Source organism: Podarcis vaucheri, assembly GCF_965113315.1.
Source record: "Podarcis vaucheri genome assembly, chromosome: 9".
In the NCBI taxonomy this organism is placed as follows: domain Eukaryota; kingdom Metazoa; phylum Chordata; class Lepidosauria; order Squamata; family Lacertidae; genus Podarcis; species Podarcis vaucheri.
Window position 1 is genome coordinate 19,446,164 of NC_138767.1, and position 13,530 is coordinate 19,459,693.

Sequence of the window (13,530 nt, forward strand, 5' to 3'; positions counted from 1 at the left end):
TCACACAGAGAATTGGGGCATTTATCTGCAGTGACCCGCCTTGTTATGAGAATCAGTGAAAGTACTTTGCCAAAATAAATTATGGTAGCCATAACATGGGCTGCTTGAATAAAAAAGCAGGCAAACAGAAAAACAGTCATGCACTTAACTACTTTATTGACTTTCTTTCTATTATTTCATCCTATACTTAATTTTCTTTCCAATCACCAAGCATCAAATGAGATTCTAAAGTGTTACTCAAGAGTGTCTTACTCCATGTTTCTTATCCGTGCTCAGGCCTTGTAAAACATGTTCCCTTTCATCACAATGGATAATGTTTTAAGGTCTCAGTCTTGTCTAATCCTTGCTCACAGGGTTCCAATAAACAGACTTACTGGTGCAGCTCTGTTTTTAAAGCTTTTTGAGTCAAGCATCTGTGTTGTATTTCAGTCTAACGGCATACGTTTTGCATAGGTAAGATCTTAGGTTCAATACCTGCTATCTCCAGGCAGAGCTAGGAAAAACTCCTGCCTGAAACCTGTGGAACCCCTACCATTAGATGTTACTGTGGGAGGAAATATAAATATATTAATCCCTGTGGGCCCACATATGTAGGTGAACAACAAAAGAAAATGGCTGGGTGCCTAGATTCAAAATAGAGAGCAGGGAGAGAGCTCCAGTAGCAGAGATTAAATTTACAAAAATTAAGCAGCAGTATAGCATTATGAATATAGGTTGTTAAACCTTTTTACCCCATTCAGCTGCACATAGCAGCTGACCTCTCTCCTACCCCTCTCGCAATGTGCAGACCACACACTGTTAAGTATGCTTTACTTACAGATTCAAGGTCTCAGTCATGCATTGTTCCATGCAGCAGCAAGGATAATACAGGCAAAATACTCTTGGGTAGACAATACAGAATATAGTTCTAAACATGTGCTATAAACTTGGGAGCAAGCTTACAGATGTACTCCTTCATTGGTTTCATGATGCAGAGAGAAAGAGAGAAAAAGGAAGAGTAAAGAAGCTTCCCTTCCTCTCCAGAGGAGAGGGCATATGACCTATCTAGCAATGCAACACTGTGTTCCTTAATCCCCTGCTGCACTAACCAGCAGTCATGCATGGTTCTGTTTAGGGTTGCTATATTTCAAAACGTAAAATTCCTGACACCCGCAAAGTCGTTGAGCTTTTTCTATTTTAGGAAGACCCCAAACATTTAAACTATAGTTCCCATGATTCTTTGGAGGATGCTTTAAATGTATGGTGTGTATGTAATCCTGGTTTTAATTTTATGGGAGGTGGGGAGAGGTCTGTTCTTCCTCATGCTACTCGGTCTGCTTTTTTTTACTGTTCATATTTATATCTTACTGTTTACATCCTCTGTGGATGGTTCGATTTTTGAACTAGAAATATGCAATATATGTAACTATGTACTTGCTGAAAGACCTGAGGACCCAGCGTGTTGTAGTGGTTAAGAGTGGTGGACTCGTAATCTGGTGAACCAGGCTCGCTTCTCCACTCCTCCACATGCAGCTGCTGGGTGACCTTGGGCCAGTCACACTTCTATGAAGTCTCTCAGCCTCACTCACTTCAGAGTGTTTGTTGTGGGGGAGGAAGGGAAAAGGAGATTGTTAGTCGCTTTGAGACTCCTTAAGGTAATGATAAAGCCAGATATCAAATCCAAACTCTTCTTCACTTCAGCAGCCACATTTTATAGGGAAATCTCACTATCCTACCAGGAAAGGTTGATGGAACGTATTGTGCTTAGTCGACAGAATAAAAGATTGAGCTGGAGTGGGATGAGTATATGATAGTATTCTTAAAAATGTAAGACAAGCCTGCTGGATCAGGACTGCTCATCTGCTCATGCATGTTTCACGCCCTTGCCAAATCTGCTGTAGAAGCCCCACAGCAAGTGCAAGGGAAGTCCTGCTGCACAAGTGTAAATCTTTCTGCTGGTGGTGTGGCTGCTTAGCGCTACATTTGATACAAGCCTATGATTCTACATTTCGGTAGTGGAACACCTCATGTACCCTTGTTCCCAGTGTAGTGCAAGAGCAATTTTATATATATATATATATATGCAGGTTTTGGTGTCTTCGGGTGTCTTCCCGTGTAAGAGTCGGGGTGTCTGTGCGACGTTTCGACGAGGTCTCACTCGTCATCTTCAGGCTGGTGCTTTCGGCTTCTTGTTACTGGAACAGAGCAGAATCTGGTGTTTGAGTTCCTCTAAATACTGTTGAGGGGTGTGGTGTATAGCCTCCAACGTTCTGGGCAGAGAGGAATACACCACACCCCTCAACAGTATTTATAGGAACTCAAACACCAGATTCTGCTCTGTTCCAGTAACAAGAAGCCGAAAGCACCAGCCTGAAGATGACGAGTGAGACCTCGTCGAAACGTCGCACAGACACCCCGACTCTTACACGGGAAGACACCCGAAGACACCAAAACCTGCATTCCTGTACCCGTGAAAATCTACGAAAGCATATATATATATATATATATATATATATATATATATAATCAGTGGGCAAGAGGCAAAATTGCAGCCTATTGATTGTTTGTGTATAAACATCTCAGTTTCCTTTTTTAGGCTTGGAGTGACATGGAGCTTGAGCCTGTGGAGGCAGCCCATAAGAAACAGCAACCCCATCGAAGCCGCTCTTTCTCAAAACAAGCAGAAGAAGAGACTGGGTTGCTCCTAAAGACCCAGAGCTGTAATGTGCTGACTGGAGAAAAGGTTAAAACAGCAACCATTTTTAATTCTCCTTAATAATAAAGTGACTGATCCTCAGCATATGCATACAACCTTGACTCCGCTCTCCCTGATTATTCCTACCCAGCCCATTACAGTGATGTCCATATGTTACTGTATTAGTAGTTTACTAATCCATTTCAGTATGCTTTTGTCTTGTGTTGCCCAAAAGGGCAAGGCAAAACATATTATCCAAAAGTCAAATCAGATGCTCCTCCATATATAGGTGAGTCCAACAATCATATTGCTTCTCTGTGCTTTGATCTCCAACATTTCCATTCTCTGTAGTTCATTTACTGAGTTTCCAGTAAAGTTAGCTTTACCTCCCATCTCCTTCAAATCCCATCTTGGGAATTGATACAAAATGGTGGGACCTGCTTTTTTTTAAAAAAGAAATCTTGTCTTTGAGGGGGAAGATGAAAAAGAAATTCCTATTTCTCACTGACAGTGGGAGACTCTGGCAACTTCCACCTTCATGAAACTGAAAAGGGTGAGTACCGAACGCATCATGCATTGATGCAAAGAAAGGAACTGATGGCTTGTTGGCCACAGTTCAGTGTCATTTTCTGAAAGGTTCCTTTGCACATTTGGAAACTTCAGGCAATGACATTATGGCCCGTGTGCAACTTGCACACGCTGAATCCAATTCAGGTAGCACTTCTGTGTTCCTTGTTTCATTTTGCCACAAAGGTGTAATGTCGATTAACAGTAATTATATTCGTTGTCTTCTTGCTTCTGTATTTCCCATACAGGCAACTCCCACTTAAGAAAAACAAGTGGGGGCCCCATAGCAGATAAGAACCACAGGAAGAATGTTTAGTTTCAAAATTCCTGGGTGAAAATTGCTCTGCTGTCCTCCAAAGTTTAGCCTTGACAAAAGAGTTAGTGCAGTTCAGCTTCAAAAGTTGGGTTTTTTAAAAAAATAATAATAGAGCGAAATATAAAGGCTGGTATTCATGTTCCCATCCTTGTTTATTTTATTTGACAATATTTTTTATATTGCTTGGATAAACAAAACCCTCAAGGGAGGGGGGAATCAAAAGTTTTAAAAAGCAAACATACACAATAAAACTTCATGTCTGGGGTGGCATTTCTAAACTGAAAACAATGCATTGAAGACAATCCCAGGATGCTGGTGAATGTTGCACAATTGCACTCAGTTGCACAAACATTGTTGGCCCCATAAACTCCCAGAGGCCAAAAAGCAGGGGTTGCCACTGTCAGCTGAATGAGCCAACTGAATATGACAGGTATGTAAAATATGTAGCAACTGTTCTGGAAGGACTGTGTAATTACTGCTGAAGAAGGCTGAGTATGGAATACTGATTCTCTCCCCATCCCCATTTTCTTTGCCATAGGTTGCAGTGTCCTCCATCAGTCTGCATGACCCGTTTGAGAGATCATTTGGAGAGAATGCCCCAGAACTGCTGCTCAAGCCCAGTTGTTTGAGAACATCATCTCTTCCATTTGGCTTGAATAGTAGCAGCACAGAAGAGGATGCAGACACTTCTGACATGGAAGTTCAAGAGCAGCAAACAGATGGAAGCCTCAACTCATTAATGAGCCCCACCATCCCACAAATAGTTATTGTTTCTACCTCAGAGACCACCCTCTCTGAGGGGCAAGATGAGCTGGAAAATGGACAGGCAGAAAATTCCGGTGTATTATTTTCTCCAGGAAAGAATCACCTGTTGGACATAGGAAGGCTTAGCCCCTCTACCAACCTCATTGAAGCAATTGAGAAGCTTCTGTCCTAAATATGGAAGAGAACAACTATTTGGTCTTTTTGCTGCTTCTTTGCATTATTATACCAAAAAAAGGGGGAGGACCCACATGAAGAACTCTGAGCCTTGTAGATTAAGCAGATAACTTTATATATAATTTTTTTTGTAATGCAATCTTTAGCCCTTCTTGAATTTTATGCACTTTGCAGAAGCAAAACAACAGCAATAGATGCTGAAGGCGCAAAGCATCCATAGCGTAGATAACAAGTGTTTGCCAGCCAAAACACCTAGTAAATATTTCTCTGTATCTGTATTCAGGATAAGTTTTCATGCTTTCCAAGCAGTTCCATGGAGTGCCCAGCAACCACAAGCCCTGCTGTATTGCCAGATACTAAGATTGGTTCCGGAAAGAAATATCAGCTATGCGTTCCTCAAGAAACCTGGTCCAAGAATTGGTCATTCTCCACCACTTTAGCCACCAGCTGAAAGATGGTAGATCAAGTGGAGATGTTTGAGGTGGCACAAGCAGCCATTGTCTAGCAACCAGAAACCAGTTGACTTTTTGTCCTGACTCCACACAACAGCCATCTGTTCTACGTAACTGAAGCTATGACTAGAGGAGGAAGAAATGAAGATGAGCAACCCTTAAGACTAAACTTCCCAATTACTCACAGGTTAAATGAGCCCACTTTGAAAACAATAGCCCTCAGGAATGAGGCCAAAACTATGCACAAGAAATGTAATATAGAATAGCACTTGTTAAGTCCAATGTAAAGATCGATGTCAACCCTTCTCAGTCACAAGGGAAAGTGAGACTGTTGTGCAAAGCTATTGCAGTCATTCCTGTCTTATCCCCATAGGGTGTCAACAGTGGCAAAAAAAAAAAAAATCACCTTAGGTTGTGGTTAACAATATGTGTCAATAGTAATGAGCTCACTGTTGAATTCTCACAATAAGCTTTACTCACGAATAACAATAAAACCACTTAACTGCTCTAATACAGTTGTTTCTTTAGGACTGATTGCAAGCTTTTCATGTTTCCCTTGGGAGTGTTTTTAAAATATATATATAATCCACAGATTTTGCTGTGAAGGAAGAAACGGGGACAACTGTCTATTTCGGCCTTCAGAGCTGCATAAGGAAGATGGAACAAAATATGGGTGGCCTACAATTAGTTACAGTTCTATAACTTATAATACTAAAAGTGGAAATTTATTGGCTGTATACGTATATGAAACAATATCTGCTTGGATCAGTAATTCCCAAACTGCAGTCCAAGTATTGACAGAGTTGCCAATGTACTTATCACTAGGGAAAATATCCTATAAAGTTGCAAACAGGTCTTTTATCACTTATACAGTGCTTTTTTGGGTAAATAATAATAATAATAATGAGGTGCTGGTACTCATATTTTGGATGCCAGCACAAAATGACTGGCATGGGCAGCAAAAAATAAATAAATGCTGATACTCTACTGTGAATACTATCATGAAAAAGCACTGCACCTATGTCGCTATAACTTTATTGTGCACTCTGGTTCTTTGATAGTTGACAAAACGGCAGTGCATCTTCAGCAACTTTGCTGTGCCTTTCCCATTCCCTCTCCTAAACTGGATAGATATATGATTGTGCTCACTTGCAGTGCTTTTGATGCCTTCTTGTGAGGGAAGTGGCTTAGCTCTGGTGCTGCAAACCTCTCTAGAGGCCCAACAGTATTGGAAATCATCACGGACTCCCCCACTTTCATCTTTACCCACAAATAATAGCCACAATAAGAATATCCTTATGTTGAACAATAATGGAAACATTCAGGCCTCCTTTTTGAACAATTTGTTCAATTATGAACCAGTTAAAATGAGGTTTTACCATCGTTTAGGTATTCTGCTTTGGCAAACATCCTTGGGTTGGGAAAGGCTACCTTAAGGGGTATCCCTGATCAATACTATCTCTGATATATTTGACTCTAAATTGGAAAATAAATTATCCGGGCGCTGTGTTCCCTTCTAGTGCTATTTCCTTCATGATCATCTCTGCTCTACTGTCAGTAAAATAAGCCAGCTACAAAACCAGATTCCAATTTCCTTTCTAAATTCTGATGAGGAAATGCTTCCTAAACAGCACCCTGGAGGTTGAGACTGATTGCATCATCCCTTGTAAGTAAGGATCAGAGTGAGCGAGAGAATAATTAAAAGGAAATTGATCGTAGATAAGCTTCAGCAGCTGATGAGGATTTATTTTTTATGATGCTCCACTAGACCAGAGTAATTCCACATCTATTTAATCATCAACAAATGCCACAGAAGTCAATGTGATATACCTACATACCATATTTTTTCGTGTATAACACGGGGACTCCATGTTATATTTGGGGGGACTCCAAATTAAGAAAATGGGGAGAGATTGCCCAGAGTTGCTATGCTCTTTGGGGGGAGGTTTGCCCAGAGGAGTTGAGGTGCCACTCACACGAGTCGCAAAAGCCAGCTATCGTTTGTCCCATTCCCATCGCAGACAGAAGCCGCTGATCGGCTGTCCAATTGTCACAGCGACAGCCAATCAGCACCAGCCCTTGCAGCAGCCACCAATAACAAGACCAATAGCCACTGACAATCTCTGGCTCACAGCAGCAACCAATCTCACAATCCCCCCAATGCACTATCAATGTATAAGACGACCCCAATTTTTAACATCATTTTTTTAATTTTAAAAAACCATCTTATACAGTATCTTATAAAGTATGGTATATATCTGTTGCTGATCTGTATGGAGGCGACCTTTGTACAGTCCTTACTGAGAACGGAATAAGTCCCCACCCAGAAACTTGGGATGCTCCACCTGTGATCCTTCCCTTATATCTGTGCTTCCAGTGGAGGACACGACTTGTCTTGAGATTTTTACAGATTGCAATGTAGTAGGAAGCCTAATCCTGATACTTTCACAATTTAAGACGATTAGAGTTCGATTTGCAATGTTGTGATGCCCTTCCCTCCCTCTTACACACGAACATTCCTACATACAGTTGCTCCTAGGTCCATTAGACCCACTATCCATACCTTTGTAAATGTTTGTTTGCCTTTGCAAATGGCAAAAGGAAAGTGGAAAAGTAGCTCTAGATTCCTCTTCAATTATGCCTGCTCAAAATAGGTCAAATATACTTTGAAATTATGTGGCCACTAGATGTCATCAGCGGAGCGGCTTTCAAAGTAACTACTGTTCACCAGCATTGCTACTGCTGATGAGTTGGGGGTTTCCCCCACCCCTCTCTCTAAAGATGCCCATTAACTTTTGAAACTTATTTTTCAGACAGGTTGACCAAGATTTTAAAGTTAAACCATATGCCTTCTAATGCAAAATGATGTCAGAGAATCGGAGCCAGTCCATGACAGGTCTTGCCATCTAGTTGCTTGAGCAATTCTTCACATAGATAAACCAGCTGCTAAAGTCCATGCCAGCAAACATACGAATCAAGCACCCAGAGGTAGGGAAATGACTTAAGGGAAAGAGATCTTTTGTCTAGTGCATTGGGCTGCAACTGGTGGGTTGGGATCTGCTACCAGGTCACAGTCTGATCTAATGTTGGTCTTACCAGCAGCATTGGTTCCAAGCCTTCCAGTTAACAAACAAAAAAACAACAACCCCTACTTAGCATGTATGTTAAGCACAGGGAAATGGACAAGAAAGGAGAATGGGGAGCTGAAATGTCTAAGCATGATGAAATGTCTAAGCACGATGAGGCAAGGGACATAACATACTTGATTTTTATGTAGTGGACAGTGGGCTGCTGAAATTGTGCAAACTGGCTCCATCCAAAAGTATTTCATTTGAGGTGATATAAACACTTTTATCTCTGATGCCGAGTGTGCAATTAACAGCCCATTCAGATATGCAAGCCAGCACTTCATGTGGCAGCTATCAAGTTATGAATGTATGTATTCAGTCCAAGCCGAAATATCCAAGAATATACTTACATAAATGTCTGGGAAGAGACATTTCGAATCATACAAGATTAAGGGCAATGATAACTTTTAAAATATTTATATTCCAGAGCTATCTTGGCCTGGAAGATACAACCCTTTGACAGATGCTTAATTATTCAAATAAGCTCTTGTCAGAAAAGATGTTCCAGCCTTGGGATTCCTTCATGTACACATGCAAGTCTTGGCTTTACACGTGATGTTTCTGACCCACCTGTCTACTCCTTATTAGCTTTGTCTACTTCTCCACTTTGACCTGTTTTATGTGCTTACTGCCCAGAGGACTTCTGGGAACATTTGAGGTTTGGCCTTACCCTCTCTTCCATTCTGACTTGCATTGAATAATACAGTTGTACTTTGGTTTGACTTCCGAAAAGTTCAAAAACCAAGGCACAGCTTCCGATTGGCTGCAGGAGCTTCCTGCACTCAATCGGAAGCCGTGGAAGCCATGTCAGATGTTTGGGTTCCAAAGAACGTTTGCAAACCAGAACACTCACTTCCAGGTTTGCGGCGTTTGGGAGCCAAAACGTTCAAGTTGCAAGGCGTTCGTCAGCCAAGGTACAACTGTACATGAAAAGCTTTGTACTTCATTCATTCAGCATTTCCTTGGGTATGTGTCCTTCCCCTAGTATGGGTGAAATCTAGTTTTCTCACATTAATGTAGCAAGGCCTGGTCTATACATGCAGCATATGAACAAAGGAAGCTGCCTTATGCCTCATATCTTTCCCAGTCTACACCTGTACTGGAATTGTTTTTAGATGTGTTGATTGGTTCATTGTGCCTTGGCCACCCTGGGCTCCATTAGGAGGAAGGCTGGAATATAAATGTATTAATAACTAGTCACACCATTGGTCTGTCTACCTCAGCATTGCCCACACTGACTGGCAGTGGCTTTCCAGGGTTTAAGATGGAGAGCATTCCCAGTGCTGCCTGGAGTTGTGGAAACCTTCTGCATGCAGAGCAGATCCTCTACAACTGGGCTATAATACAAGGTGGCAATGGGGGGGGGGCTTTTAAATGTTATCTTACCTGTGCAGGAGCTGCTCACATAAATCTTGCTCCCACAAAGGGCCACAGAGTGTTGACTTCTGGGAAGAAAGAATGGCTGCACTACTTCAATCTGCACCGAGATATTCTATTTTCAATGCTTCCCTCCTGGGAAAGCCTCCTCTCAAGCAGAAGAGGCAGAGGACTGGCATCAGATGCCATGAAGAGCTTAAATTTCCCGTATGAACCAACCCAGACCCGGGAGGAAAGGGACTGCTTAATTAGATGTCTTAATTCTTCCCCAGGTGGCCAATCTACCGACAGAGAAAATATACAGAGCCTCCATCCCTCCTCCTCCAGATAAGAAAACCTGAAAATAGATCTTCCCTGATCCTCTCATTATTTTGACCTCCTGTTGCTGCAGTAAAAAAAATGAGCTAACCATCACCTCTCATTTGGGAGAAGTAAACACCCTTAGGGTCACGCTTTTAGGATTTTCAAAGTAAGATGTCAGCAAAGAGTGATACAGGAACCGGTTGATTTCCTTCCTGCCTCTGATTTGCCTTCGCATATTTCATCTCTACAAATGAATAATAACACTGGCTATTAACTCTCTGGCAAGACATGAACGATGATTTCTATATTTGAAATGTTAACCATGGGAGTGTCTCATTTGTTTATTTGTTTCTGTTTTGGGACTCAGATCACTAAGGGCTCTTTTCATCCTGAATTAAAATTCTGGGTGTGGTGGGTATGAGCAGCAGAGGCACCAGAGCTTCCTTGACTTGGCACTCACCGTGCCAAACCTTTTTTAAAGCTTTGGGAATGTGACAATCTCAGGTTCCTTATGAGATGGGGCACCTGGGAGTGGTGCCGTCTCAGGCCACATGTGCCTAAGGGACATGCCTTCTGAGTGGTGCCACCAGTAGAATGCAAGCCAAATGTTTCTGACTTGAGTCCATGGGGTATGAGGCCAACTCAATCAGGAGGTAGGGCGAGCTTTCTTTTATTTATTCATTTATTGCAGGATGTATAAACCACTCTACTGTCCGAGAACACATTCTGAGTATGATGGACAGAAATAGAAAATAGCATACAAAACAGATCATGGTATTAAAACATAAAAACCCACAAGAATTAAAAGCAGCAGAAATAAAGTAGACTAATTTCAGAAGGCTGGTGGGGGAGGGGGGAGAAAAGTTTCCAGTAAACTCTGATAATGTAATGAAGGAGCCCAGGGCAGGAAACACAAAAATAATAATAAGATCCAAAGATATCTAAAAACAATTCCAATACAGATGCAGACTAGGAAAGATCTCTCCTTGGGGGGAAAAGGTCTTTGGTAGGTGGTGAAAAAAACAGCAGAGACAGTGCCTGTCTGATATTTAATGGGAGGGGATTCCAAAAGGTAGGTGTCACAATACTAAATTTCTATATTGTGCGGAATGGACCTTGCAGAATGATGGGATTTGCTTCATTTTTAAAGGTTGCGCAATACAGAAAACACAAGATGGAGTCACAGCATGCTTTACTGCAGAGGAATGTGGCCCCATCAATGGCTCTCCATCCACAGATCTAAGTGACAGATGGCATGAGGACTGTAGGGTGAGAGACTGCATCTCATATGCCACATCCTTATTGTGATCCATTGGCTGAGGGATAAGTAGTCACAAGCTTTTCTTTCACATTATCAAGAGTGCTTGCTGCTGGATATTAGTGAATACTACCACATACAAAAAGCCTCTTGTGTTATCGACAGGGACTAAGTTTAAAAACACCAAAAATCAATTCACAGTACCTCAGTCCCATCTTTGAGAGATTTGCCACACCTCACACCTGACGTCATTGTGACTTCAGGTGATGACAGGTGAGCAACCCTGCCCACCAGTCACATTTGGCCTGCAAAGTCAATCCTGATGAGGATCTGACTCGTGGAGTCTAAATGATTCCTTGCCCCTGGATTGGAGCATCTGAGCTCTTAAGTCTAAGCATTCAAGACAAGTTGGTGGTGAAGTATGAACAAGCTCACAAGCAAGTCTGGAAACCAAGCCTTATGAGGAACAGTTGAAAGAGCTGTATATGTTTAGCCTGGAATTGAGAAGAGTGAGAGGAGGTAGGATAGTCACCTTCAATATCTCAAGGGCTATCACATGGAAGAGGGAACAAGCTTGTTTTCTCCTGCTGTGGAGAGTAGGACCCGAACCAACAGCTTCTAGTTACAAGAAAGGAGATTCCAACTAAACAGGAAGACCTTTCTGACAGTGAGAGCTGTTCAACAGTGGAACAGACTTCCTTGGGAGGTTGTGTACTCTCCTTCATTGAAAGTTTATAAGCAGAGATTGGATGGCCATCTGTCTTGGATGCTTTAGTTGAGATTCCTGAATTGCAGGGGGTTAAACTAATTGACCCTTGGGGTCCCTTCCAACTCTACAATTCTATGATTCTAAGCAAGTGCGGAGATAGGGCTAGTCTTCAATGAGATAGGGTAGGCAAAAGATGATGACGATGGAATCATATGGATACAAAACAAGAGAAGGCTCTGGAGACCAAGGGCTGGGCTGCAGTATGCCAATCATTCTAAAAATTCTTTCCAGGTTAACAAAGCCTCCATAAAATCTCACGATAAATAAATACAACAGCTCATGATCCATTTATTCATTTGGTGGTGGCCTCCCTCCTTTCGCACAGCAGTTCTGTCAATCTTCAGGATTGGCCCCCACAAGCTTATAATCCTGGTGCAATGTTACTGCTTTTGCCGCTCATAGTTTCAAGCAATCCTTTTGCGTTAGTGGAGAGACAATCTACAATTCCTCCCTCTGTAATTAAGCTCCGTGTGGAGAAAGGTCAGCAATGGAAGGGCATAGCTTCTGTTTTGTTTTTAGTTAGTGACATTGGCTCTCTCCATAGGCCTATATGGGAAAGACATCTGGTAACCATTTGTCCATTATGTTTTCATGATTTATTAATGCAGACACACACACACACACTGGTGTAGAACAAAAAAGCCAAAACACAGAGCCATCCAAAACAATAGTATGCTCCTGGATGCTAAAACAGAACTATTTTCAATACACATAGAGAAAAACTACAACAATTTTTTTTCACTGTAACTCTACCGAGGGCCTGTCTGCTGACTTGGGATGTAGCTGCACAACAGAAAAGTGTTCACACATTACACTGCGTTCCTTCCCTCCTTGTGGAAGAGCTGTAGAATACAAAAAGCCAAGGTTCGATTTCCAGACAGGGCTACAACAGACCCTTGGTTGAAATCCTGGAGAATTGCTTTCTGTTCATGCTCACAATATTGAGCCACATATACCAGTGGTCTGACTTGTCATAACATAGCTTCCTATGCTGTTAGAACATACCCCTCAACTGCCCCAATTAAATTGGGACATCCCATTTTCATGGGCTGTGCTCTCCACATTTCTTTAGCAATTTGCAGATTTCCTTTTTTAAATAGCCATGAAAACTCTTCAGCGTTTTAGTGCAAATTGATCCAAATAGTCAAAACTGCATTCAACTGCTAGGTTGACAGGAGCTGGGACCGAACGACGGGAGCTCACCCCGCCGCGGGGATTCGAACCGCCGACCTTACGATCAGCAAGTCCTAGGCACTGAGGTTTTACCCACATCGCCACCCGCGTCCCAAAGACATGGAGACTATACAGTAAAAGAAAAGAAAAAAGGTAAAGGACCCCTGACAGTTAAGTCCAGTCCCAGACGACTCTGGGGTTGTGGCGCTCATCTCACTTTACAGACCGAGAGAGCCAGCGTTTGTCCACAGACAGTTTCTCCGGGTCATGTGGCCAGCATGACTAAGCCAGTTCTGGTGCAACAGAACACCGAAACCAGGGCAGCGCATGGAAACGTCATTTACCTTCCTGCCACAGCAGTACCTATTTATCTACTTGCACTGGTATGCTTTTGAGCTGCTAGGTTGGCAGGAGCTAGGACAGAGCAATGGGAGCTCACCCCATCGCGGGGATTCGAACTGCCGACCTTCTGATCAGCAAGCCCAAGAGGCTCAGTGGTTTAGACCAAGTGTGTCCCATAGTAAAAGAAGCCCCAGTCTTTCTCTGCTCCTGACACAAGAGGTTGCTTTTTTGG

At 42.3% G+C, this 13,530-nt stretch overlaps 1 protein-coding gene across 4 annotated transcripts in view; it reads left to right on the forward strand.

Annotated features, from left to right (window-relative positions):
* Positions 1–5,459, forward strand: part of LOC309540995 (melanopsin) — a 45,217-nt gene extending 39,758 nt beyond the window's left edge. For all 4 annotated transcript variants that reach the window (XM_082238378.1, XM_082238379.1, XM_082238377.1 and 1 more), the window contains 2 exons: positions 2,576–2,722; positions 4,096–5,459. In XM_082238378.1, the coding sequence (XP_082094504.1) occupies positions 2,576–2,722; positions 4,096–4,494 (546 nt within the window). In that variant the 3' untranslated portion in view covers positions 4,495–5,459. The remainder of the gene's footprint in view (positions 1–2,575; positions 2,723–4,095) is intronic.
* Positions 5,460–13,530: the final 8,071 nt, after the last annotated feature.